Below are 26,257 nucleotides of genomic sequence, written 5' to 3'. Positions count from 1 at the left end.
TTGAAAGAACAAATAATTATTGTTTTTATTATCAATGTTATACTTTACCTTAATAACCGTGATTTTGGTCAAACGGGCACTATATTATGGGACGGAGGGAGTACAACTCTAACCATTTTCAATTACCATATTTGGACTTTCGAGTGTGCCAGAAGTCAATAACTGTAGATAGTCAACGACACAACTTTCATTTTCAATTTCTTTAACATCAAAAAATCCGGCATGACTCACCAAGCTGACATGTTCTTCCCCAAATCATTTACAGCTTATTAATTTCCCAAATATCCCATCAATACCCCACACCAAATCCTGACCTAAACCTCAAAGCTTACGTTTGCTTACTACTTTGATTTTGTCTGCATTTATTTTAAAACAATCAAACCCATATTCATACCAATTTTATAAATTAAAATTCCCAATTTCGTGCTTGGTTTATGGTTGATTTTTAGTCGACTGATTCATAGTGAAGAACAGCAAGAAAAGGTCTGATTTTTCCCCACGAATTTTGAAAAAAGTTGGTTATCTGATCTTCAAACCCCCTTTTGTTCAAATCTTCAATTTGGGGTTTTTTTTTGGTGAGCTAAAATTTCCCGAATTCTGATTGATTTGAAACAAAAAGGGGATGAATTTGTACCCATTAGAGAACACTTTCAATCCTTTCTGCAAATATACAGCAACCCCTTTTTGTCTTCTCTCTTGTATGGAGAGAGAGCAGAAGTACTCAACCCCACTTCTTCTACCACCTAGTGGGGCCTACCAGCAAAATGATAAACAGCAAGAGGAAGAAGAAGATGTTGATGATAATAATAGTGTTGTTGTTGTTGATTTAGAGGGTGAAGAAGATGATAAACAGCTTGAGAAAACCCTAGAAAAGTTGGAATTTTGGCTGAGTTTTCTGTGTTTTGATCAGACAAATCCATTGAAATTTGTGGTTTCTTGGTTTGTGTTCTTTGCAGTGGGTGTTGCAGTTCCTATGTTGATAATTGAGCTCACCCATTGCTCGGATTGTGAAGATTATCAAGTCAAGGATTTTGAGTATGAGATTCTTACCTCTCATCTTCTTCTTGGTGGTGTTTCTTTGATTTGCGTGGCCTACAATATTAATAAAAGAGGGTTTCGAAAATTCTTGTTTGTTGATCGGTATAGGGGGTATACCGCCCGTTTCAAAGATCAATATATCAATAAGATTAAGGTAAACCATGAATTAATTGTGTCAATACTCAAAATGGTCTGCATTTTGGGGTTTAAGTTCGAATTCGAGTTTATTTATTCATGGATGTTACCTCTTATTTGGTTTGTTGGTTGATAAATTGTTCGAATTCGAGTTGTATTAAGGGTATATGTATTGCTTTTTGATGAGTGTTTTCATAGGTTTTGTCTTCTTTCCTGTTTAATCATGAATGCAATCCACATTGTATGCTTATGTTGTATGGGGCTATTCTAGTTTCTAATGTGGTAGTGAGTCATTCAAATGGATGAAAGGGCATACACTGGTTTCAGAATCTTGAGCATGATGATGATGATGATCTTATGATACAATTAGGACAAATGAGATTCCATGTTCGGGCATTTCTATGAAGTTCTTGCTTTAGTCAAACCTGGAGGTCTAAAAGTGTGCAACCTTAGCTCAAACCAGTCCGAAGCAGTAGAATGAGTATTTCTATGGGACAAACAAACCAATTTGTTGTTATTTGAACGAATTGGTGTGTTAAGAGATTCATTAATCACAAAATCCTAAAGCACTAATGATTTGATGAAGCTTTTTTGTGATAGCACCGTTTATATATTTCTTCTTTTTAGAATGGTGAACAAAAGAGAGACGTTTAGTGCTTTCAAGTTTAGAACCTGAGTAGTGAGTAAGGCTTCTGGGGACAGACTTCACCTATCCAGTAACGACTCTTACCCATGTCAGGTCCAGTGGTTAGCAGTTATAACCTTGTTTCAGGCTGAAGTGGTAACACTCGACCACTCACTTTTAGTCATCAACCTCAATTCATTTGGGGTGCATTTTTTGTCAATACAATTCAATGTAAACTCATGGTGGCAATATTGGTTGAAGGAGTATATTTCTAGGCAGTGGTAGCTTAATGCAAGTTTGAGGGAGTTAGATTCCTAATTGCTTCTAGATTAAGGTCCGAGTAATATGGTTAATGAATTGGGAGGCAATTCTTAAGTAGAGATCACCAGCAATGTTCAGTGAAGTTGAACAATACATTACAAGTACAATAGAAATGGCCTGAAACCAGAGTTGCGGCAATTCTTAATGCTGTAGCATTTAAGCTAGACCTTTTGTCAATGAACTCCTTACATTACGAATGTTCTGTTCCTAATCTCTTTTAATGTGCCCTCATAAGAACTTCTCTTGATTTTCCTCAGGGTTCATATCAACTACTGTTACAGTCCCTGATTCCATGCTGCATCTTGAAGGCACTTCATGAGATTACGCGCATGATATACATTCAAAACCAATCATGGTGGCTGGCTAGTTTAAATGCGACAGCATTAGTAATATCTTGGACATACCTAAGTGCAATATCGCTAGCAGCCTGCATTCTCTTTCATTTAGCTTGCAATTTGCAAGTTATCCATTTCAATGATTATGCGAAAGTCTTGGAGAAAGAATCCAGTATAATGACTTTGATGGATGAACACATGAGATTGAGGAACTACCTCTCTAAAATTAGCCACAGATTTCGAATATATCTTATCTTGGTGTTCCTGTTCGTCACTGCTAGCCTGTGTATGACTCTGATACAGATCACAGGTGTTAATGGAAGAGTTACTTTCATAAATGGTGGAAATTTTGCTGTAAGTTAAAACTCCATTTTCACTTTTAATGCTTAATTTTTTGTGTTTGTTTTTTATGGGATATGAGATAAAACCACATACTTGGTACTTTGGTAGTCTTACTACTGTGCAAGTTCCAATCATTTAAAACTTTTCATATTTCGAAAAAGAAAATTATAATCCCGATATAGGATCTTACTATTATTACACAATAGTGCTAACATAATTGGCAGTGAATAGATAAACCTTAGTTATTGTTGATATTCTGGATTCAGGTGAGAGGTTTTTGTCACACCTGTAAAATTCACAGGGTGTGATGTGATTAGAAGTTTGTTTGCTTCTTGGGCAAAACCAAACTAGAAATTTATGAGTTGATGTTGTCTACAAACCTCAAAAGGCTCAAACATTAAAGCTTTTATTAGAAGTTCTTTTGTTGGATATGGTGATACATACCTACCTATGTACCTTTTATAGGTAGATAGTTTAAAAGTTGAATTGGTGGATAAATGAACTTGATACATTTTCTTATCTATTTGTGTGTTGTTCTATGGTCTGTATACGTAAGAGTTTATAACGCCCCCCCCCCCCCCCCCCCCCCCGCACCCACAACAGAAACACACACATAAAAATAAAGACAATAGGAGCTGAAACAAAGCATCAAGTTTGCAGTTTAGATTGACTGAAGTATGCCCATGTTTATGTGCAGATTATATGTTATCTGTGCTAGTTCTTGGGGATGGCTGGAAGCTATCCGACCCTCAAAAGGAAATCATACTGAATCTAGTTATAGAGCTTAGGGGGTATTTTAATTAGTTTTACAAGCAAACTTTCGGTGATGCCAATAATCATTAATGGCAGAAATGCCTATTGCCTCATATGAAGATTGAGATGAATGATATATATTGTATTGTAAATCGATGATCTTACTTGGAAGTAGGCTAGGTTACTGAGATCAAGGAGCTGCTCAATTCTCAGAAGTTGTGTGTAACAAGATACCTTTCAAACTTATGGCATAGTATTAATATGTAGCTAAGGTCAGGTTCATAGAACAAGATTTGCAGAAAGCCAGAGATGAGGATTTCATAGCACAGTGAAAAACAAGAAATGATTAGAGATAGTAATCTGATTTCTATTAAAAGTAAGTGGCAAAAAACAAGACTTGGTTGATTCGAACTTGTGACCCTTGATTCCTGAAACACTTCATAGAATTGATATGAAAATCATTCGAGGGATTGCAAGTAAGAGCAGAGATGATTGATTCAAGAAGAAAACTTATGGGGAGAGGGACCTCTTATATCGCTCTTACGCTAGGCTTTTAGATGGTGTGTGTGCCTTTTCCCTATTTTCTTGTAAAACTTCTTTAGATGGATCCATTTTCTACTAAATGACTTTCATCATTTTAACCTTTTTCTTTTGTAAGAAGTAAGAACATCAAATTTGTGGGTTGTTATGGAAACATCATCTTCTCCAGTCTCAACCAATTAGGAATGGAGCTACACGCCTCTTGACCTCCCATACCCCGTCAACCGCAGGCACTAAACGGTACCAAACTAAGTGGTGATCACTATTGTAGCAAACAGACCTTCAGTGTCTTTCCCTTTGCCATTTTGGTAACAAATTGCTCTATTTCTACCGTGTGCTTCTTTCTACATTTCTAATTTCTTTATGATGCTCCTGATTCTAGGTAACATCCATTGTTCAAGTTGTTGAGACACTTCTTTGCTTGCATGCTGGTACAAAAATTTCCTCCAGAGCCCAGGGCATCGGTGCAATGGCTTTTAGATGGCATGCATTAGTAACTTGCAAGTCCCTTGATGGAGGAAGACGTTCAATTTCGTTGAACTCATTATCAAATTATTCTGAGAGTGAATCGAATTTGCTGGATGAGAATGAAATTATCAGCCATTCGCAGTTTGCTTCAGTGTCTTCATATAACAAGAGGCAATCTTTTGGTAAGTCTACTTCATCTTTTTTCTTGTAATCTATTCTATCGTTTATTTCATATGACGTTTTGCAGTTTAAGGTATCAACATGCTTGTAGTAGTAATAAACTTTTTTGACAATGAACATGGTCTATCTCAATGCTGCACATTGGCAGAGAAGGTTTAAGGACAAACTATCCTTTCATTCCTCATTCTCAGTTTCAGTTTTCCTTGTTTGATTTCAACACTATGTTCTTCGAAATGTGTGTTAATTACCGCGTAAAATGGCAAACGGGAAAAACATTTAGGTACGGAGGGAGTAGTGGTTAACTTGAAAATCCTATTCTGAACCATTGAATGAAGGATAAATTAAAAATACTATTAAAACCAGCAGGTGTCTAACTTTGAGGTGCAAAAAATATTGACCAATTCATCGGTTGTTGTACAGTTGTACCTCTCAAAACAATAGTCAGAACAAGAGACATTATATTTTGTCGAATTTGAGACAGATTTATTTACCTGCGCCTGGAACCAGAAACCTAAGATTTTGGTTAGAACTTTCAAGGTTTTTGTTGTTTACTTTTTACAAGTTAAGGAGGACGTGAGTACGAAACATTAGAACACTACAGTTTCTAAGACCATCCGTGCTTTTCTACTTGATTTCTTCAGAAGGGGAAAAACATTTGAAAAGTGTTTGGAATGTTTTTAGTTATTCTCCAGTATTGCTGATTTTACCCTACTCACAGTACTCAACATCATTTCAACTTCAATTGCTTTCCATTAGACTCGGCCAAAACCCCAATTTGTAGGTCACACTCAAGCAATGGAATACTGGAACTCCCCTTGTTAGGCTGTTGGCCTTTGTTTCAGATCTGGACTATATTCCATTTTGTTTCTAGTGTCTCGAATTTAAGTTCATATTGTCTATTTGCTTTAAGATACTAGGAAATTGAATTTTCTTGTACTTAAGGTGCTCATTATTTGCTAATGTTCATCATACTGAGAAGAAATTACAGTGATGTATTTGCAGGCGAATCCTGGAGGGCTCACCTTATACGGATGGACAGTCGATCGTTCACTTTTATCCACAATATTTGCGATCGAACTCTCACTAGTCCTTTTTGTGCTGGGTCAGACCATTGTTTTCTCCTCCCCATCCGCGTAACTTTTTCATTTTGGCACTAAAGTAGTCCACCATGAATGATGTCCTGTTCTGAAGTCAAATTGCTGTTACGCGGTTTTTCCATACTTGAAAACCTAGTTAGAGTGATATGTTTTTGTTCAACTTTCTGGGATTCTTAACGCTAACACGTGCTGTATTTGGTGCACGAGGCGGAGCCAACCCCGACCGTTGATTATACTGAGTGCAACCTTCCAATATTGTATATTCTTTTGTAAATATTACTTAATATTAAATGAGGGCTAATCACTTCCCCCATCTGTAACCTTATATAGTTATATACTTATATGTAAGTATGTAAGAATGACTTTTTGTATAACTCGAACGAATGTGAATAAACATGATCATGGATGCTGTTTGTTACAAAAATATTTTTCTTGTCTGTTCTAATGGAATCACAGATTTATGTTTCTTGTAATTTGTTCTTCTCTGGCAACTGCTGTCTGTTCTAATGAGAAGAGATTGATTTAGTATGAGGTTATTTTTTCTGAAAGACGGGCACAAACTAGACCTGATCAAAAGGTGGTCAGGCCGGGTTTGGGTCAAGATCCGGGCCGATTTGTATGCCCAAAACCTGCTAATTCAGAGTTTCAGGCCAAAAACATCAGCCTTTCGGGCCGGACTAAAATTGCAGTTTTACGTTGCCCAAAGCCCGCAATATTGTTTAAAATTCGGTCTGGGCCTGAAATCCGGGTCTAAATATTCTGCCCATAGCCCGCTAATTTCGGGCTGGGGTGGACCAGACTCCTGTTGATCAGCTCTAGCTTAAACTATGAACTGAAATAATCCTTCAACGGTAAACACTGATTGCTCTCGACTACAGAACCCGTCTGAAACAAGAAAAATGTCTGATTTTGATGGCATTGATCTGCCTCTCCCCCAATCACTAAATATATGTCCACAAATAAGTTGTTGATAAATCTATATGAACAAGTATCTTTATAATAAGATTTAAAACATGTACAAGATCCGCAATAATATAAGATTTGCAATATAAATGCGCGTAATTGAGTCATAATCAGGCTAGAACTGAACAAGGGAACTAAAGCAAGTTCCCAAGTTCCTTTTCCTACAAATAAAACACACTCATGACTATCATGAAAAACAAATCATTAATCTTCTCTGTGTCGTTCCAATTTATCTAATGAGAAACAAGATCATCAAACAACGCGGTTTCTATCAAGATTCATAGCTCTTTGAGCCATAGCTCTCAAGTTACTTCGGGCCAAAGTGGACCCTCTATAAATCTCCATGAATTCTTCCCTCTGTAACCTCAATGCCAATGCAGCATCTTCATCTTGGTTTGGAACTCCTCTTCTACTGCTCAAACTAGCTTCTTCTGATCTTCTTGATACTCTGAGTCTTCTAGTCATACGCACATTGTTATTATCAGAAGCTTCATTATTAGTACTGATCATCCTTTCACTGCTCTTCTTGCGATAATCAGATGCTGTACTGCTACTCGAAGCTGCAGCTGATTTCCTAGACTCGATTACTGCTGGGAATAAAAGTTGTATTGTATTCCAAAGGACTGTGTTTATAGTGCAGGATCTTCCATTGCTGTAAAGAATTCATCATTGTTAGTATACATTAGTACCCAGAAATTGTTTCATCAATAGTTTTGTTCAAATAATTCATCATTGTTTGTATACAATAGTACCTGATTAACTGCCTGCATTTTGGACATCTTTTGCCACATTTTTCAGCTGCAGATTTCAAGCAGTTCTTGCAAAAACTGTGGAAAACATAAGCTCTATGTTACATTGAAAGATTCCATTTTTTCAGTTTTTGTATTCAAGTTTTTACCATTTGAAGTTTACCTGTGCCCACAAGGAGTTGTGCTTGGTTCATAACAGATGTCCAAGCAAATCTGAATACATAAACAAAAAAGCCCCGGGTTTGATCATATACATAAAAACAACCCATACGGGTTTAAGTAGGTCTTATATACAACAGACTAGCCTCCCTAAATGACATAAAAGTCACCCCATCACGGAGTCATCTTACATGTCATTACGGATGACTAAACCTGTATACAATACACCCGTTGCACACAAGTTTACGCCTAATCCCATTTGGGGGACGGGTGCCGAGGGCTAATTGAAGATGAATTGATGGTGGTAAAACTAAATTGAGCACACTTACAGCACAGGAAAGTTCATCTCTAAGACGATCCATACAAGGAAGTGCTGACGAATTCGCGCAATCAACAGCAACCTCAGCATCAGCATTCTCCTGCTCTTTGTCTTTTGGTAATTCTTCAACTTTCTTTGGTAAATCAATTTTATCCTTCTCTGCCTCTGCCCATTCCAGAAATCCACAAAATTATCATCAAATTGAAATTAATATCCTCCAATCTTGATGATTATTTTAAAACCTTTCAATTTCATTGAAATTAATTGAAACAAAAGACCTAAAAAGAACTTATCATTCCCTCAAAAAATTAAAAAGAACTTATCAGTAAAATTGATCAAGACTATGTTACTCGGACTCTTCATTTCATATTTAGTACCACAATTGGATGCTCAACAATTAATATTGGGATAAAATCTTCGGAGTTTTTACATGAAATGTTCGAGTAGAACACTTAAACACGTACCCTAATCCGAGTAACATTTAATTGAGATTAAATCCACCAAACCCTACCAATTAAATCACACTTGGACTCCTCATTTCACTCAAGTATCCTTATTTGGGCTAAAAACATGCATTTTTTTAATCAAAATAGCCTAGTCGGACACTTGAACACGTACTTTAATCCGAATAACATTTAATCAAGAACAATCCACAGAATTTCATCCTAATCCAATCAATTAAATCACTATAATTCCACCACAAAATCCAAATCTTCAATCTTTTAAATCAAAACCCAATCAAAAAGGGGAAATTAACTTACCTTTGATGCTGGTGTCAGTAGATTCATCATCCAAATCAAGATTAAAAACCGCAATTGAAATCGAACCCGGCCGAGACCGCCTTCTCTTTCTTCTAGAACTAGAAGGAGGAGATTTCACGAGCAAATCAGAACGTTTTTTATCCCTCAAGATTCTTTCAGGGGTGTCTTCAACAATAAGAGTAGAAAGTAGGGTTTCTTCATCCCAACCCGCCATTGCTGCAACTGATTTGAATCTTGGGCTGAACATACTCATGGTGTTGTGATTATCGTTGCAATTTTCTGGGATTTGGGTTGGGTTGTCAGATGGGGTTTTCTTGTTTTGTGGGGTTTGCTTTGAATCTTGTGTCACCATTGATGGTCCGTTCAGATTTGAGAAACAGAGGAGGAGAGAGAGAGTGCGAAAGAGATGAAGGGTTTTGAATTGGAGACGTTTAGGACAAGCTTTTTGTTTAACGGTCGAATTTTTTTGGAGAGATAAAATGACTAGTTTGTCCCTTGATGTTATGTATCTCTTCATTTTCTAATGCCAAATTTCCCAAATTGGAAAGATGAGAATTTTTTATCATCACGTGTTGTCGAAGTTGGCTATACTACCTATTTTTTTCTGACATTAACTTTCGATTATTATTATTTTGTTTTTAGCTTTTATAGTTGGGAATTCCGGAGGAAAAAGGGTAAGAATAGCCAAAAGTTTGCACATGATGGTCAACAACCGAAAAACAGAAGTCAATGCGGGATACTGGTCTCATGTTGTCTCTCGCAATTAATTTTAAGTTTAAAGTCTGACATCAACCTAAAATTTATACTTCGTATAAGGTATTTGGTCGCAAATTTTGAAATATGAAAGATCAACTTTGACAAATTTACCTTATTTCATTAATAGATTGAAAGTCGTACTACATACACAATTAGATAAAAAATAACAAATACATATCGAATTGAACCAAATAAAGTGAATTTATTTATCCAACTAACTAAAAATGTGATATTCGAATTGGGAGATCTCCTTGAATTCCAACTAGTTCCAAGTTGTCTCTCTTGTTGATTTTGTGTATACTTTCGGTTGAAGTTCCGATGTCCCCCTCTACTCCTCTCTACCTTCAATTATTGTACTCCCTGAAGGGAGCATTGAGCAATGCCTTGTACTTGACTCCCATACCAAGGAACAGTAAAATTAACTTGATGTGTCAAGACTCAACGGTCAAATCATTGCTACCAAGGGGTTGCTATTTTAGATTTAAATTTAAATCCCATGTTATGTGTGGTTGCTTATGTGAAAACAACCAATGAGAGCCCAAGATATGGCACTATTCCATACCCAAGGCGTATATGTATCAGCTTCCGACATTAGGCTATTGACTTTTGAGTGTTATATCACTTTGGAACGATCAATTCAGTCAAAACATGAGGGTTTTTCACCCTTTCAAAATTCAAATATTACCATTAGCTTTTTACCACATCTAAAAAAAACAATTTCTTTGCAACCAAGTAACGTTTTCTGTCAAGATTCATAATTACTCCCTCTTTCCCTTAATACTCGCACCGTTTTGACTTTTGGCACTATTCACATAATTCACTTTGACCCTATTTTATTTCTAGTATATGAAAATAAATGTTAGTATATAATATAGTGTTGGCTTCAACTTAATATATATTTTCATAATATTGAAAAAATTTACGGAGTAAGTTTTTATACTATGTAGTGTAAGATATTGATGGTCAAAGATGTGCATTGGCAAACGTGTCTAGTCCAAACGGTGTGAGTATTAAGGGACGGATGGAGTAATAAATCTTGAACATAATCCTGACAAGGGATGTCAATGGGGCAGGGCGGATGCGGATGTAGATCCCTCCATCCCTATCCTCGCCTAAAATTTTCATCTCCATCCCCGCCCCATCACGTACCCATGGCGGGTACAAAATTCATCCTCATTCCCGCCCCAACGGGTACAAACCAAAATCCATCCCCGCCCCACCACCCACCTAGGTATCCATCCCCGTCTCATCCCCGCCTCATACCCGCTCCATACCCACCTAATTTTTCTTATTTAGAAAATCTTTGCCATATATACGAAGAAACTAAAATTTAACTTTAGAAAAGACACCTTATTACTAAAAGTATCATATATAATTGGAAAAAAATACTCGTAATAACAAAAAAATCAAAACAAAAAACAACTTAGAAGTCTCACCTAAATTCATATTGTTACCTACAAACAAGTAAATCCACATCCTCCCTATCACCCATGGCGGGTATGTAACGGGGCGAGTGGGGATGGGGCGGGTTTAACACAAAATCCACACCCACCCCATCACCCATGGCGGGTACGATTTTTATACCCATCCCCGCCCCATCACTCGCCAAACCTACCCCTATCCCCGCCTACTTGGGGCGGATGCGGGGCGGATCTCCCACAAAACCCGCCCCACTGACATCCCTAATCCCGACTCTCCTCTCCACGACTCTCCTCTCTCTCCTCGAAACCCTAGCCTCCATTGGTAATTTTTGAGGGGCTTCCATCGGTTTAACCGTTGGAAAGCCCCAATTGCTTTGTTTTCTTGTGTTCTCTCCTTTAGTTTTTGTTATTGTAGGTCTAATAATGCGTCCTCCTCCAGAGAGGAAAGATTCTCCCTTGAAATACAGGATTTTTTCTCTTTTCTTTTCGAAAGGTTTTCTGCTTTTGTGTGGGTATCGAGTCGAGGGGTGTTGTTTGTGTATTTCATGGTGGAAATCGTGTTGTTTCTATGATGCACTTTGAAGATGAAAATCAATCCGGGATATGAAGCAGATTCAATTTTCAAGATGACTATAACGTCTATAACGAGGTCCTCCATACAACGTAAAGATGCTTTGACATCGAAGTTATTTCATGGCTACACATATACCATGATTCCGGAGCCGTTCTTCAGTATTTGCTCATTTAGTTATTTGAAAAAAAGAATTTGTTATTGTATTTTAGATTTGTTCTTGTTTAGGGAAAACTTTGATTGTAGATGTTGTATGATTTTATTTTAATGAAATTTTCCCTTTACCCGTCAAAAAAAAAAAAGTAACGCTTTCTGTCACCTAGTGAAAAACAAGAATGTTCTCTTTGGTAACCTTAAGCTTCTTATTTTTCTCTTTGGTAAAACAAAAAAAAATGTTCTCTTTGTTAACCTTAAGTTTTTGTACATAATTAAACAATGACATATTAATTATGGTTTGACCAATTTGATTAACCGTGGTTAACATCTGGATGTACAAAAACACCCAATTGCAAATGTAACATTTCTAATTATGTAAGCAACTACTTTGTTGCATAATAATGAGTTGGGTGTTAAGGTTTATCGGTTTGGGTATATATAAGAGGAAATGATTTGGAAGGAAATACTCTTTTCATCTGGGAGGGAAAATTATGTTTTAAGGGTATTTAAGTAAATTAATCATTAATTGATTATAGTTAACTACAGTTTAATCAAATAATGTACGAAGTAGTTTTTAACCAAAAATCAGATAAAACCATAATTTAATTTATATGTATGCAAACTTAAGGTTACCAAAGAGAATATTCCAAAAATAATTTTTTATTTATTTGAGGTGATTAAAAAAAAAAAAAAAGAGTAAGGTGGTAAAATAGTACTCCCTCCGTCCCATAATATAGTGCCTGTTTTCCTAAAATGGTGTCCCTAAATGATGTGCCTATTTCTATTTTAAACCATTAATTTTTACTTTGAAAATTGTACTTTTTCATTTTTTATTCAACCCATGTGCTTGATTTTTGTCTTTTTTAGGCCTATTTATTATGTACACACCTTTAATCTATATATTTTTTTTTCCAAAAAAGCCAACTAACATGTACTTTATCTTGAAAGTACAAATAATTGTTGTTTTTATTATCAATGTTATACTTTACCTTAATAACCGTGATTTTGGTCAAACGGGCACTATATTATGGGACGGAGGGAGTACATTTTTTTTCTTTTCAAAGGTGGTAAAAAAAAAAATTGGTTAAATTGAATAAACACAGTCACACACCTTATTGACATGAATAAACACAGTCCTTTCCACCTCTAATTGAATAAACATAGTAACACACCCTTGAAAACAAATGAATTTATCTGACATGAATTTATGTCAGATAAATTGAATAAACACAGTAACACACCCTAAAGAACAAAAATTCTGCTTATATGGTGAAAAATTATTGAACTTGAGATATAATTAGTTGTAGCTTGATTAAATGAAGAGAAAGAGTTGAAAATTAGTTGTAGCTTAAATAAATGAAGAGAAGAGTTGAAAATTAGTTGTACTTTAATTATGTGTTACTCGACATATATATGTTAATTATGTGTTACACATGTCAAATATCTTCTTTTTTTACAAAATAGTGCAGACATCAGCAACTGACTGTTACACTTCCGTTGATTCTAGAATTTTAGATACCTAGATAAGTGCAATTTGTTACTCTTTTCAAAAAAGCAGGCCATACATAAATTTCCAAACAAACTTGGATAAAGAACATGATACTTGGTACATGCCAACACAAAGTACATCATAGAATACATGTTCCAAATTCCATACTGTTGCTCTTCTCATCATACGCACATTGCGATGATCAGCTGCTGTACTGCTCGACGCTGCAGCTGCTACCATCGGCCCGATTTCGGCTGGGAATAGAAGCTGTATGGTGTTCCAAAGCCCTGTGTTTATAGTGCAATTCCTGCACACACAAAAAATCATCAACTATTGCATATTTGTATGCATAAAACAATTCCTGACATTAATTTAGTTTTAACTGCTAATTTGGGTTATTATTATTTATTACCTGATTGGTATTAGATGCCTGCATTCTGGACATCTGTTGCCACATTTATCTGCTGCAGAATTCAAGCAGCGCGCTCTTGCAAAAACTGCAAAATATGTTTAGGAAGTCCCAGTGAGAATACAAAAGAAAATGAGTGGGGAAAAGTGGGAAGGTGAAAAGTCCCACATTGAAAAACACCAACTACTTTCAATGTTTATATTTGGGGACTTGAGGGAAACATTTTCTTAAGAAAGCATGTGAGTGGCATGGGTGGACACACAACACATACGCGCACGCGGGCCGTGGGCCTTGGTACTTGGTACTTGCAGAGTTGCGGTTCATTAACCCCTCTAAATGTCATTTTAACTACCCATTAATTACCCAGTAAACGTGGTAACCTCCCACTACTCCACTACTAGCCATAAAGTTGAGCCAAAAGATCCCGATTCAAGATAAATTCATGAGGAAGCGGTATCTCTTTAGGATCTACTCCAGCATTTAGAAATTGGTTAATCGGTAAAGATACATGGATTTGATGACCCGCCCAAGAAAGAGACCCAAGTCCTAGTAGTCCTGCTAAATGGTGATTCAACATAGATTCCACATCTTGGAACCAAGCTAATTTTGGAGCCGCTTTGTGATAATGGAACCAACCAGCAAAAGGCATTAATGCTGCAAAGACCAATGCACCAATTGCGGTACAATAAAGTTGTAATTCACTAGTTATTCCAGATGCTCGCCAAATTTGAAAAAACCTCGAGGGTTGCAGCTCTCCTATAAATACCTCATTTATGTTTTCCATACACACAATTACAGAAAGTATTCTCTACAATTCTCAAACATTGTTCTCGTTTTTCTGGGCAAATATTCTGGTCTCCAACCGAGGTTTGTGAGTGCACACATACCTTGGTGTCGTGTTAACCCTGGAGGGCAACCGCAATTGATCTACTGCATCGGAGGTAACGCGGAATTGTCTTTTAGAGCAGTGGTTCGGCCACGGCGCGACAAGTATTCAGTTTGTACATACATATTATCCAGCTAAGTTGTTCCAATTATTTATTTAACTAACAAAATAAACAGAAAGTATGAAAAGTTTGAAAGTTTTACCTGAAAGTATGAAACCTTAAACCCTAAATCCTAAACCCTAACCGATTACATAAATAAATAGTTTCTAATGGACACTATAATGTCAAAATTGCAAAGAAAGAACGTGCGTTAGATGTAACTACCTGGCTTATGCAGAGATTAGCGTTTGTTCTTTGAAACAATAGAGATAATTCATGAATTTCTCTTAGGAAATAGCCATATTACGTAATTTCTATCTCCTTTATTTTTTATATATAATAATCTATACAATTAGCTTTTATAATCTATCTCTTAGGAAGGAGTTTAATTTTGTTTGTCTATGCTAATTGCTAAGGTAAACGCTAATATTATCGAAGTGAATAAATACTTTATTCTTTAAAACTCTCAAACTAGCGGGAAATAAGCACTTTCTCTACCGCCAATCTTCAAATGACGGGAGAATTTAGATAGCTTATGAAAAAACCGCTTCTCTCTCTAAAAACCCCTTCTCCCAAAAACTCAAACCCTAGCCGCCGCCACCGCCCTTAGCAGGCTCGTTGGTGGTCGGAGCACCTCTGCTCGCTCAGGTCGCCGGCGAGCCTGCTAATTTTAGCGCTTCACCGTTCCTAGTGAGTTAATCTTGGAGATCTTGTAGTTTTCCGGCCGAGAAGTGAAAGAGGAACCAAGCCGCCACCGTCTCGCGGTTTTCCCATCCTCTTAGTTCGTCGATCTCGCCGGATTTCTTGTTCAAAATTAGTCATCTCTGTCGTGTTCGAGTGTGGAGTTGATGTGTTCAAATAAGGAGTTATTGATCAGATTAAAGTTCACAACCTCGGCGTCCTATCACCAAAGCTAACCCAAGCGCCGCCGACGATAATCTCGCCGGTAAAGGTAAAAGTTTAGGGTTAGGGTTTCTTGTTTGGGTTAGGATTTTGCTAGTTTAGAGGCTTGTTAGATCTGATTTTGGATTGACTATTTTACCGGATTTAACCTTGTCGCCGCCGTCTTGAGGTGTCGGAGTAACCCGATCTTGACGGTAAAGGTAAAGATTTAGGTTGTTTTGGTATTAGTTGTAGTCGTTTTTCTTGAAATCCTAGTTGTCCCTAATTGGTTTAGGGGTGTGCGTGGCTTTCTCCATGTTTTGCTTGTTCTTCGATGGGGTTGATTCGTTATTGTGTTTGTTTATCTTTAGTTCATGTTGGTTTTGGTGGGTTGTAGTGTGTTGGTTCTCTTTATTTTCGTTGGATGAGTTCCTATATAAGGTTGTTGCATTTGTTGTTATGATCTGACCAAGGACTCTACCACTCGAATGGGGCCATGGGCCTAAGAAATGGGTCTTGGCGTTGGATGTGGATATGAGCTCTGTGTGGATTCGAGGTATCCATGCTGGTGGGCTTTTGGGCCTTCTCTCTGGGCCATCATAGTATAGCCAGGTGGTGCTTTTTAGTGTAGGCCACATCACCTTTGATTAGGTAAGTTGATTGGGTGAGATTTCATTCCCTTCACTTTTCTCACATTCTCCCTCTTTCCTCTCCTTCTATCTCTTTCTCCCGGCCTCCTCCTGCCGCCGTAGTTTCTCCCTCCTCCACCGCCGTCGTTTCTCACTCCTCCAACCTCTGCCTTTTCTCCCTCCTCCCGCCGCCGTCGTTTCTCCCTCCTTCAGCCTCTGTTGTTTCTCCCTCTTCCCGTCGCTGAGTTCTCTCTCCTTTTCTCTCCCCCCCTCTGGTTTTGATGGCGATCAAGGGTGATTTAGGTTACTATTTGCGTGTGGTGGTGGTTGAAATGGTCAAGTGGGTGTTTTGAGGGCGGTGGTGGTTGATTTTGGGGTTGTTGCGGGTGGTGGTGGTTGGTTTCGGGGTGGTTGCTTGTGGTGGTGGTTGGTTTCGGGGTGGCTGTGGTGTTGGAATTGGGTGGTGGTGTGGTGTATAAGTTGTTCAATGTTGGTCAAGGAAGATAGGTTGAAGAGGAGTTTGGGGGTAAGAATGATACCCTAAGGGGGTGGGGAATCGTGGTAGAGGGAAATTGGGGAATGAGAGGGGTCAAGGGAAAGATTGAAATGGACAAACAAACAACAATAAAGGGAATGAGAGGTGTTGATTCCCTTTTACTTTCCTGAATACCCCCAACCAAATGCCCCCTTAATGCTTGACAGGGGTGATGACTGGGGATGAAAATAATTTAATCCATGTAACATTATTTGGTTGAATTTTTTTTAATGAATATAACACCGAAATGGGCAATAACAATTTATTCGTCATTGTTTTAATTAGGAAAATATATGTAATCACTACTTTATTGATAATTGTCTACCAGATTTTCGTATAAATTTATATTTATATTATAAACCGTGCATCGCACGGGTATTATACTAGTTAAACCCCTAATTAGTAATTACTAAACCTACCTCTCTCTCTCTCTTTTCTCTCTCCTCCTACTCGACGACAAGGCCAGTGCACCGAGTGTCGTTGTTGCGCTCCTCCTCCCTCGTTCCTCTTCTTCCATTCTTCAAAACATAAAAAATATAAGATTGAAAAAATAATCATCATAATTGGAAAATTAATAATCATATTGTTTCAAATTTTAATTTAAAAATACGATGTTACTCTGCATTCATGAACACTCAAATATTGCTTTCACCCCTTAAAAAAAACAAGTTCGATGAAAATAAGTTTTTTTTTTTTTTAATCAAAGCATAAAAAAGATAAGATAAAAAATAAAATAACATGTAAAAATTTTCTTTAAACAAAAAAGATTGAGTATGTGATCACCATTAAAAAAAATTTAATCTTTTTTTCACTTTATATAACCCAATCATTAACATTCAAACCTCCAATTGCAACAAGTAGAATGTTACGTAAAGACTAACAATTGACAAAGCCATGATATATTGTTTCTCTTAAATTAGTTTTGGGATCTCTATGAAGGTGTTTGTGTCATGTGCCTATTGTTATTGCACTTAGTTATGGATAGGAAAAAAATAAAAATTTTGGAAACAACAAGGATTTTTTAAACAGGACATGAGATAAGAAAGACCAAAAATAGCATACTCAACAATACTACATCATTGTAATGTTGAGTGTGTTACAATAATAATTTTACGTGTGACAACCAAAGGCAAGGGGAAAATATAGTTATGATGCTTAACTTTAGTGGTGTAGTACTTACTCTATTTATTAATAATTGCACCATCTGAATTTTAAAACTATTCAAATATTCTCATATTTTTTTTTTTTGTGATTTATATGTAAAGAAAAATATAAATAACTTCTCTTGTTTTCATATTTGGCAATTTTTTCTTCACTTCTAAGATTCCCCCCTAAAAAAAAAAATCACTTCTAAGATTTCTCTTATTTCGGATTTCGCCCTTTAGGGAACCAACTATAAATACAATTTTAGTACAGTTCAATAAACTAAAAACCTCCCTCTCTTTTTTCTCTCTCCTCCTACTCGACGGCAAGGCCAGTACACCGAGTGTCGTTGTTGCGCTGCTCCTTCTTCGTTCCTCTTCTTCCATTCTTCCGTGCACCAGCCACCACCATCACCGCCATTCTTCCATTGTTATTGCGCTTTTCAAAGAATCAAACAGGTAATATTATTATTTATTTTATTTTTCAATTTTCGCAGTTTAATCATCATCGTTTTATGGTTTTATTTTTCATGAAGCAATTGATTTAGAAAAGGAACTAAAGAAACTTTAGATTTTACCAACTGAATTCAGTGTTAATTCTACCAAAAAAAAAATGGACGATTGTTAATTCTATAAACTAAACTAAAGGAGTAATTTGCTAATTGTTCCTGGTTAGTTGTTATTTTTGATTAAAACTAGTTAGTGGTAATGTTTATGGGTACAGAATGAAAGAGTAAAAAAAAAAATCGAAGAATTGATTTTGGGTTTGGTTTGTGATAATGTTAGGAATTAGAATTATTACACTATAATTCTAAAACAATAAATAAGTCTAAGAATTAGAGTTTAGCATAAACTCCTATTCCGAAGACCTTTAGGAATTGCGTAAGTATAGCAGTAGCATTAGTTTCCTTAATTTACAAAAGTCCCAGGCCTAGTTGATTTACGTTAATTGTACTATATATCTGAGCATTGCTCTATTATATTTTTACAGATAACTAGGTAGTCAGTTATTCTGTTAGAATTATTATCGTTGAATTGTTATCGAGTAATTCGCGTTGTTTGATGGGAAGTTGTGATCTTGCAGATTTAGCTGAATCGTTTGCAGTTACAATGTCAAATTCTTCACCTCTTTATCTGAATAGAAGGAGTAGAGAATCTGAATAGAAGGAGTAGAGAGACACATAGTGCGGGCAGAGATAATAGCAGCGGTGAATATCGTCAAAGGAAAAGGATCAGATACGAGGGATCTAGGAGAATAATCCCTGGTATGTATAGTTTGAATCTTTCTGGTTAGAGAAGTAGTTGCTAAGTAGTTCCTTGTGTATACATATGTGTTTCTGCTCTAAAATATTTTAACTAACATTTTGATCTTGGCAGGCAGATCAGACTGGGATGATGGTAGATGGGAAGGATCATATTCTTCGCCTTGGGATCTGGCGGCCCCATCGCCCGTTCCTATCCGTGCTTCTGGCACCGTTACTAGAGAGGTATGCCACCGTTTGGAAATATGTTAGCCTGCATCCTTTGGGACTGCTTTAAATATTGATTTTTTTATCTTTCTCTTTGCTCATGGCCCTGTCTTTAGATGAGAAGCGATGGAAGTATGATGTCACGTGCTCAGAGCAAGAGGCATTCACAGCTTAGTGCATACAAGCAACAATGGGAGGACAAACAACTGATGAGATCAGGTGCAGTTCGAGGTACTGAGGTTCAAACTGAATTTGACAATGAAGAGGAGAACAAGGTTGTGCTTTTAGTTCATGGTAAGTCAGAAGTAGGAATGACATTCCCCCTCCCCCCAAATGAAATGCAAAAAATAATGGATGAAAAATTTGTTTGAATATTTGAGTTGCTGAAACTTCTTCCATGTTCTTAACACAGATATAAAACCTCCATTCTTGGATGGTAGAGTCGTTTTTACTAAGCAGGCAGATCCTGTAATGCCTTTGAAAGATCCAACATCAGATATGGCTATTATATCCCGTAAAGGATCTGGTTTAGTGCGGGAAATTCATGAAAAACAAAGCATGAACAAGTCACGCCAAAGGTTTTGGGAACTTGCTGGTTCTAAACTTGGTGATGTCCTTGGTGTTGAGAAGACAGCAGAACAGGTAAATATCTGGAAATATTTAACAATGTTTTCTCTTGTACATGTCATTTTGTCGTAGTACATTATTTCTTATGCGTCCAATTTCAGGTTGATGCTGATAAAGCTGTGGTTGGTGAAGATGGGGAAGTTGATTTCAAAGAAGACGCAAAATTTGCTCAGCATTTGAAAAAGGATGAAGCAGTGAGTGAGTTTGCGAAGACAAAAACCCTGTCTCAGCAGAGACAATATCTTCCAATATACTCTGTTAGGGATGACCTATTACAGGTAACATTTTTCTCATACTTATAACAGGTCCTTTTGTCAAACAATTAATTCATGCAGTGTGGCGGCGCTCACTTCTGAATCCCTATCTCCTTAACCATCCTTCTCCACTGCTTTTATTGTACTTAACATGCCAGACTGTCTAAGTTCTTTCAAACCTTTATAAACTGTTTTGCTAGTGTTAGAGTAGTATTGGTTGAATGAATGAAAGTCCTAAATAGTAAATGTAGGTTATGATCACATATTTGGTCTTCAGTCTTCCGGTCACATGTTCTGCTTGGAATTGGTTGTTGTTTCATGCGCTTTTATTAGTATTAAAAACTTATCTCCGTGATGTAACTTTTGGTTTGCTATTGGGCATAATAAACATGGACTTAATTCTTGAATTTGTCACAGGTTATTCGTGAGAATCAGGTTGTTATCGTTGTTGGAGAGACGGGTTCAGGAAAGACAACTCAACTAACACAGGTCAGTATTCCTTAATCCTCACTTATTTTTATTTTACTTGTTATCATGTCTCACTAGGACGTTTAATTTGGACAACAAGCTTATGTAGATGGGTTTTTAGATATGTGTAAAGTATGTATGTTGGAAGCGTATTGGCTATTGCAAATGTGAACTTAAAAACTAGTATGAGCAGGCTCTTTTCTTTTGGGAATGATGATAGTCAGGGACTCAGGAGGCTAAGTTACCTTTGCAATGTGTAACTTATGATTTGAAATTGTTTTACAGTATTTGCATGAGGATGGTTACACTTCGAATGGCATTGTTGGATGTACTCAACCAAGGCGTGTTGCAGCAATGAGTGTTGCAAAAAGAGTCAGTGAAGAGATGGAAACGGATCTGGGAGATAAAGTTGGTTATGCTATCCGCTTTGAGGATGTTACAGGACCCAACACCGTGATTAAGGTTTGTCTCTTATTTGCTTATTTGATGTGAATAAATCTGGGAGTCACCCCTGTCTAATATCGAATTCCATGTTTCTTCGTATAAATATGCTGAGAACCATTTTCAGACATATTTTTTCTTCATGATTTCTGAATGCATTTTTGGACATGGTTATGTGTACTTCTTTCATGGCTTTAACTAAATATGCTGCTTTAGTTTTTGAATTGAAGTTTTGACCAATTCTCATTAAGTCCTTCTCTCTTTACTTCGCAGTACATGACAGATGGTGTACTTTTACGTGAAACACTAAAAGATGCTGAACTTGAGAAATACCGGTAAGATATCAAAATTTTATGTTAGCATATTATATATTCCGTGATTAATACTTACTGAGAAGAAACAAATAAAGAAATGTTAGGGTTCTAATGTTAAGGCTGCACCTGTTTTTCAGTGTCGTTGTGATGGATGAGGCGCACGAGAGATCCCTGAACACGGATGTGTTGTTTGGCATATTAAGGAAGGTGGTTGCTCAACGGCGAGATTTTAAGCTAATTGTAACTTCAGCCACTCTGAACGCGGAGAAGTTCTCTCAATTTTTTGGAAGGTAATGTGTGACTATTTATCTTAATTTTGACTTAGAGAAAAAATGAATCATTGAGGAAAGAAGGTTGGTAGAGAAATATAATCTCACTAGCTGTTGGTCATATCAAGCAGATTTTGAACCAAGAGAATGCTACTACTGTTTCTCATGTCACTTAATATTTTTTATATTCTGCAAGGAAAACACTCAGCCTTTAGCTTCCAGATATAGACGAGTCTCGTTGTGGTATGTGGTAGAGAAATTTTTAAAAATATAACGGATTTAGTGCAAGAAAGTCTTCCAATCTGCGTGGATCAGTCTTGGAAAATCTAGGGAGATATGTGTGAAAATGCTTCAGAAAAAGAACTAGACCATCCCAGTAACTGAGAGTGCAAAGCTTCAGAATCATTTGTCTGGTCTCTTCACTATAAAAATTTAAATCTGCCAAGAAAAGGGTTAATAAAGAGAAAAAGTGCCCTTTTGTCTGGTCTCTTCACTATAAAAATTTAAAACCTGGCACTCGGACATCCTTGATAACCTTGTCGGGCCTCTTTTCCTGCAATGTAGTATAGATATTCATCTTGTTTAGGGGTAGCAGGTCCAAGAGAAAGTTGTAGGAGGCTGTCTGGTTCACACAAGGGAAGGAGAGTGGGTTGAAAAATTAAGGGAACAAGAAAGAAGCAACTTCAAATCTGGTTTAAGGAGTGAAGTGCCAATTTTAGATTCCACCAATGCAAGAAAAGGCTATTTTATTCTCATTTCATTTCTCTCTCCTCTCCATCTTAGACTGTTAGAACCAACAAGTAAAGTTGTACCATGTGCTTCCTCATTTGTACCATGAACATCCTCTTGTTTCCTATTACTATTTACTAGTTTCACAACCAAGTGATTAGCAATTCAGCATATGTAAATTCACTCCCTTCAACCAAAGCTCTGGTAGAAGAGTACCTTCGTCACTGTAATTCTGTAATCTTATGAACCTCAGTTGCTGTCAAGTATCAACTTTGATTTGCCAAGGCTATTATCCTGTTAACAGCCAAATGTTATATTTTTATTTTCCGTGTTGATATTCTATAATAACATCTTTAACTTTGGTAAACTTCTTACATTAGTTTTTCAATTCAATTGCTGACATGCCTTGACATTTTAAAACTAACTCTTATTTTCTGCCTTTTCAGTGTCCCAATATTCCATATTCCTGGGAGAACATTTCCTGTGAATACCTTGTACAGTAAAACACCTTGTGAAGACTATGTTGAAGGTGCTGTAAAGCAAGCGATGACTATACACATAACCTCCCCACCCGGCGACATCCTGATTTTTATGACAGGACAGGATGAGATTGAGGCAGCATGCTATGCTCTTGCCGAGCGCATGGAACAGCTAATCTCCTCAACACAGAAGGCAGTTGCAAAGCTCCTTATTCTTCCCATTTACTCGCAGCTTCCCGCTGATTTACAGGCAAAAATATTCCAAAAAGCTGAAGACGGAGCAAGAAAGTGCATTGTAGCAACCAACATTGCTGAGACATCTCTGACTGTAGATGGTATTTTCTATGTTATCGACACGGGTTATGGTAAAATGAAGGTCTACAATCCAAGAATGGGTATGGATGCTCTTCAAGTCTTCCCTGTGAGCCGTGCTGCTGCTGACCAGCGTGCTGGACGTGCTGGTAGAACTGGGCCCGGCACTTGCTACCGTCTATATACAGAGAGTGCGTATCTGAATGAGATGCTTCATAGTCCTGTTCCTGAAATTCAGAGGACAAATCTTGGTAATGTTGTTTTGCTTCTGAAATCTCTCAAAATTGAGAACTTACTAGACTTTGATTTCATGGACCCACCTCCACAAGAAAACATCCTAAATTCCATGTACCAGTTGTGGGTACTGGGTGCCCTTAACAATGTCGGTGGCCTAACAGACCTCGGTTGGAAAATGGTGGAATTTCCGTTGGACCCGCCACTAGCAAAGATGTTACTGATGGGTGCAAAGCTGCATTGCCTCGATGAAGTGTTGACTATAGTGTCAATGCTTTCAGTTCCAACAGTATTCTTCCGTCCCAAAGACAGGGAAGAAGAGAGTGACTCTGCTAGGGAAAAGTTCTTTGTCCCTGAATCGGATCACTTAACCCTTCTCAATGTGTACCAGCAATGGAAAAGCAACGACTATCGAGGAGACTGGTGCAATGATCATTTTCTACAGGTTAAAAGCTTTACCGAATCAAATTACCTTTAAAAAAAAATGGTGGAATTTGCATATGAAGCTAACTTAAGTTTGCCATATTTTCGTTTGTCTGCAGGTTAAAGCTTTACGGAAGGCTAGGGAAGTAAGATCACAGCTTATGGATATACTGAAACAACTTAAGATAACACTTACTTCATCTGCTGATTGGGATATGGTTAGACAAGCTATATGTTCTGCATATTTCCACAATTCTGCTAAACAGAAGGGGATTGGTGAGTATGTTAACACAAGGAACGGCATCCCGTGCCATTTGCACCCTAGCAGTGCTCTTTATGGATTAGGGTACACACCAGAGTACGTGGTTTATCACGAATTGCTTTTGACTACAAAGGAGTACATGCAGTGTGTTACTGCTGTTGAGCCGCATTGGTTAGCAGAATTAGGGCCTATGTTTTTCTCGGTGAAAGAATCTGATACGTCGTTGTTGGAGCATAAGAAGAAACAGAAGGAAGAGAAGACAGCTATGGAAGAAGAGATGGAGAATCTAAGGAAAGAACAAGCAGAAACTGAGATTAAAAGAAAGGAGAAAGAAAGGCAGAAACGAGCTAAAGAGAATGAGAAGATCGCGATGCCTGGGACTCGCCGTGGTTCCACATACCTCAGGCCTAAAAGGTTGGGTTTGTAAATATTGTTACTGGTTGTAAGTATTGTTTTAACTTAGATTAAGATTTATTAACCTAAACAAATATGGCCAAGTGATAACATGATCACGTTTGGTCATTGCTCTAATCTAAATATTGTACTATTTTTACTTTTATTTGTAAACAATAGTCTGTCCATTTGTACAATTGAGGATATCTTACTTATTAGAGCAAACACATGATAATCATCCCAACTCCCATGTTAAAACTCCCTATTCAACTTAGAGGTTCATGAACCCATCAATTCCTCAGGCCTAAAAGGTTGGGTTTGTAAATATTGTTACTGGCTTCGTTGTATTATCCTACTTGTTCTAGCTACCACCAACCCACAAATATTTATGGAGAAAACCTAATATTTTTGACTTTTTGGTGTCCCTTTGTATAATAATAGTACAAAGCACCTATTATTCTTTTATTAATTACGTAGTCAATTTAAACAAAAAAAATATACGAAGTAGAATTTTTCCCTTTATCAAGACAAGAACACAATCAGTACGTAACGCTGGGTGCAATGGTGCATAGATACTAGTTCGTTATGAGGTTAGTCTAATTGGGAAACCAAATGTTTTTTATTTTATTTTATTCAAACGAGACAAAGCCGAAATTAAAGCAACTAAACAACAAAAATAAAATGCTACTGAGGAATCAAGTGAGGGTTAGTAACACCCCTAGCTATGCTACTAAATTCTAATGGAGTAAATTGTAAAAAATTTAATCGAACTTGTTAGAGCTGCGTCTTGATTTGCAAGTCAATCCGCCCCTTTATTACCTTCTTGTTAAATATGTATAATTTTCACTGTCTAACAGAGGTTCTCGATCAAGTTAGACTATGTTCGACGGATCTTAACCAGATTTTAATGGTTTATGTTAGTGTAATACGGATACGGATACGGTCGTGGTGTCGTACGGAACTGCGGATACAGACACAGACATGGTAGTACGATAATACTATATAGATAATGATGGAGCGATTTCATTCAATAATGCTTGAAGATTCGTAAATTCCCAAAATACGCTACTTTTTCACTTATTTCCCACTCTACCGTCCACGTCAGTAAGAAAGCCGGTCTAATTTTTTGTATAAAATCTACAATAAACCGCTATCTGAAACAACGGTTTAAAGGGGTAAACCGATATCTGGCATAGCGGCTTATGTATTTAATGAACCGTCATTTCAGGTAGCAATTAACCCCTTATAAAACCGCGCGGTTTTGTTATAAAATCGTCATCTCAGATAGCGGTTCAATGCTGAACCGGATAAAAAGTTACTTTTCTTTCTCCCTTGCTGATGTGGTCGGTTTGGTGGTAATTAAGTTTAAAAGTAACGTATCTTATTAGATCTTTATGCAATATTGAAGGAAATCGCTCTAGATAATAGACTTGATGTGCTTTTGATATTAAAAAGAGAAAATGAACTTCATTATCGGATAGGGGGCCATCTAGCAACGGACATTACGGAGTATACTATTTCCAAATATTTTTGAATTTGAACAAAAGTCACGCACTTCTTGTACAAAAATAGAAATCGAACTTCAAAAAAATCTATTTTCAACGGTCGAATTTACATCTCTTTCTCCTTCACTCTGCTCTCTCGTGGGATCATCTTCAAGCTTTCAGGTTTCTCTTTATTCAACAGGTAAGTGTTAATTTCAAAGTATTTCTTCTGTTATTTGGTTTAACTTCTGCCACATTATTTTGTTAATTAAAATCTCAATTCAATTTGAAAAAAATCGTCACTTATGAAACCCTAGTTTTACTCATTTTTGTAAAAA

The 26,257-nt window shown here is 37.0% G+C and overlaps 3 protein-coding genes across 5 annotated transcripts; 2 read left to right on the top strand and 1 right to left on the bottom strand.

Annotated features, from left to right (window-relative positions):
• Nucleotides 1–215: 215 nt before the first annotated feature.
• On the top strand, nt 216–6,258 carry LOC110794072 (uncharacterized). 2 transcript variants are annotated; one of them, XM_021999017.2, is made up of 4 exons: nt 216–1,192; nt 2,377–2,808; nt 4,472–4,739; nt 5,740–6,258. In XM_021999017.2, exons 1-4 carry the CDS (start codon nt 623–625, stop codon nt 5,892–5,894), a joined length of 1,425 nt encoding a protein of 474 aa, XP_021854709.1. In that variant the 5' UTR covers nt 216–622; the 3' UTR covers nt 5,895–6,258. The 2 variants fall into 2 exon arrangements, with proteins under 2 accessions (XP_021854709.1, XP_021854713.1); XM_021999021.2 differs by having other exon boundaries at nt 221–1,192; nt 5,726–6,258.
• A 599-nt stretch (nt 6,259–6,857) lies between these two features.
• LOC110793012 (E3 ubiquitin-protein ligase ORTHRUS 1) lies at nt 6,858–9,245 on the bottom strand. The gene is made up of 5 exons (XM_021997841.2): nt 8,786–9,245; nt 8,035–8,189; nt 7,710–7,759; nt 7,550–7,624; nt 6,858–7,449 (listed from the first exon to the last, which is right to left on the bottom strand). The coding sequence occupies exons 1-5, from the start codon at nt 9,135–9,137 to the stop codon at nt 7,050–7,052; spliced, it is 1,032 nt and encodes a 343-aa protein (XP_021853533.1). The 5' UTR covers nt 9,138–9,245; the 3' UTR covers nt 6,858–7,049.
• An 8,770-nt stretch (nt 9,246–18,015) lies between these two features.
• LOC110794068 (pre-mRNA-splicing factor ATP-dependent RNA helicase DEAH7) lies at nt 18,016–24,685 on the top strand. Of its 2 annotated transcripts, none has more exons than XM_056830363.1 (12): nt 18,016–18,220; nt 18,846–19,026; nt 19,139–19,248; nt 19,347–19,524; nt 19,643–19,872; nt 19,959–20,135; nt 20,529–20,600; nt 20,865–21,041; nt 21,294–21,355; nt 21,472–21,624; nt 22,779–23,802; nt 23,900–24,685. In XM_056830363.1, the coding sequence occupies exons 4-12, from the start codon at nt 19,347–19,349 to the stop codon at nt 24,467–24,469; spliced, it is 2,643 nt and encodes an 880-aa protein (XP_056686341.1). In that variant the 5' UTR covers nt 18,016–18,220; nt 18,846–19,026; nt 19,139–19,248; the 3' UTR covers nt 24,470–24,685. The 2 variants fall into 2 exon arrangements, with proteins under 2 accessions (XP_056686341.1, XP_056686342.1); XM_056830364.1 differs by having other exon boundaries at nt 18,025–18,220; nt 19,143–19,248.
• Nucleotides 24,686–26,257: the final 1,572 nt, after the last annotated feature.

This window comes from Spinacia oleracea, chromosome 1, assembly GCF_020520425.1.
Source record: "Spinacia oleracea cultivar Varoflay chromosome 1, BTI_SOV_V1, whole genome shotgun sequence".
Lineage (NCBI taxonomy): Eukaryota > Viridiplantae > Streptophyta > Magnoliopsida > Caryophyllales > Amaranthaceae > Spinacia > Spinacia oleracea.
Note: the sequence above shows the minus strand (reverse complement) of the source record. Positions and strands in the feature narration are given on the sequence as shown.

Excerpts from the sequence above, each read along its gene's own strand:
- LOC110794072 (XM_021999017.2), top strand. The coding sequence starts at position 623 with ATGAATTTGTACCCATTAGAGAACACTTTCAATCCTTTCTGCAAATAT. Across the intron at positions 1,193-2,376 it reads AATATATCAATAAGATTAAG|GGTTCATATCAACTACTGTT; the intron begins GTAAACCATGAA and ends GATTTTCCTCAG. Across the intron at positions 2,809-4,471 it reads TAAATGGTGGAAATTTTGCT|GTAACATCCATTGTTCAAGT; the intron begins GTAAGTTAAAAC and ends TCCTGATTCTAG.
- LOC110793012 (XM_021997841.2), bottom strand. The coding sequence starts at position 9,137 with ATGGTGACACAAGATTCAAAGCAAACCCCACAAAACAAGAAAACCCCA. Across the intron at positions 7,625-7,709 it reads ACAACTCCTTGTGGGCACAG|TTTTTGCAAGAACTGCTTGA; the intron begins GTAAACTTCAAA and ends TGTTTTCCACAG. Across the intron at positions 7,450-7,549 it reads AAATGCAGGCAGTTAATCAG|CAATGGAAGATCCTGCACTA; the intron begins GTACTATTGTAT and ends AATTCTTTACAG.
- LOC110794068 (XM_056830363.1), top strand. The coding sequence starts at position 19,347 with ATGAGAAGCGATGGAAGTATGATGTCACGTGCTCAGAGCAAGAGGCAT. Across the intron at positions 21,042-21,293 it reads GACCCAACACCGTGATTAAG|TACATGACAGATGGTGTACT; the intron begins GTTTGTCTCTTA and ends TTTACTTCGCAG. Across the intron at positions 23,803-23,899 it reads GCAATGATCATTTTCTACAG|GTTAAAGCTTTACGGAAGGC; the intron begins GTTAAAAGCTTT and ends GTTTGTCTGCAG.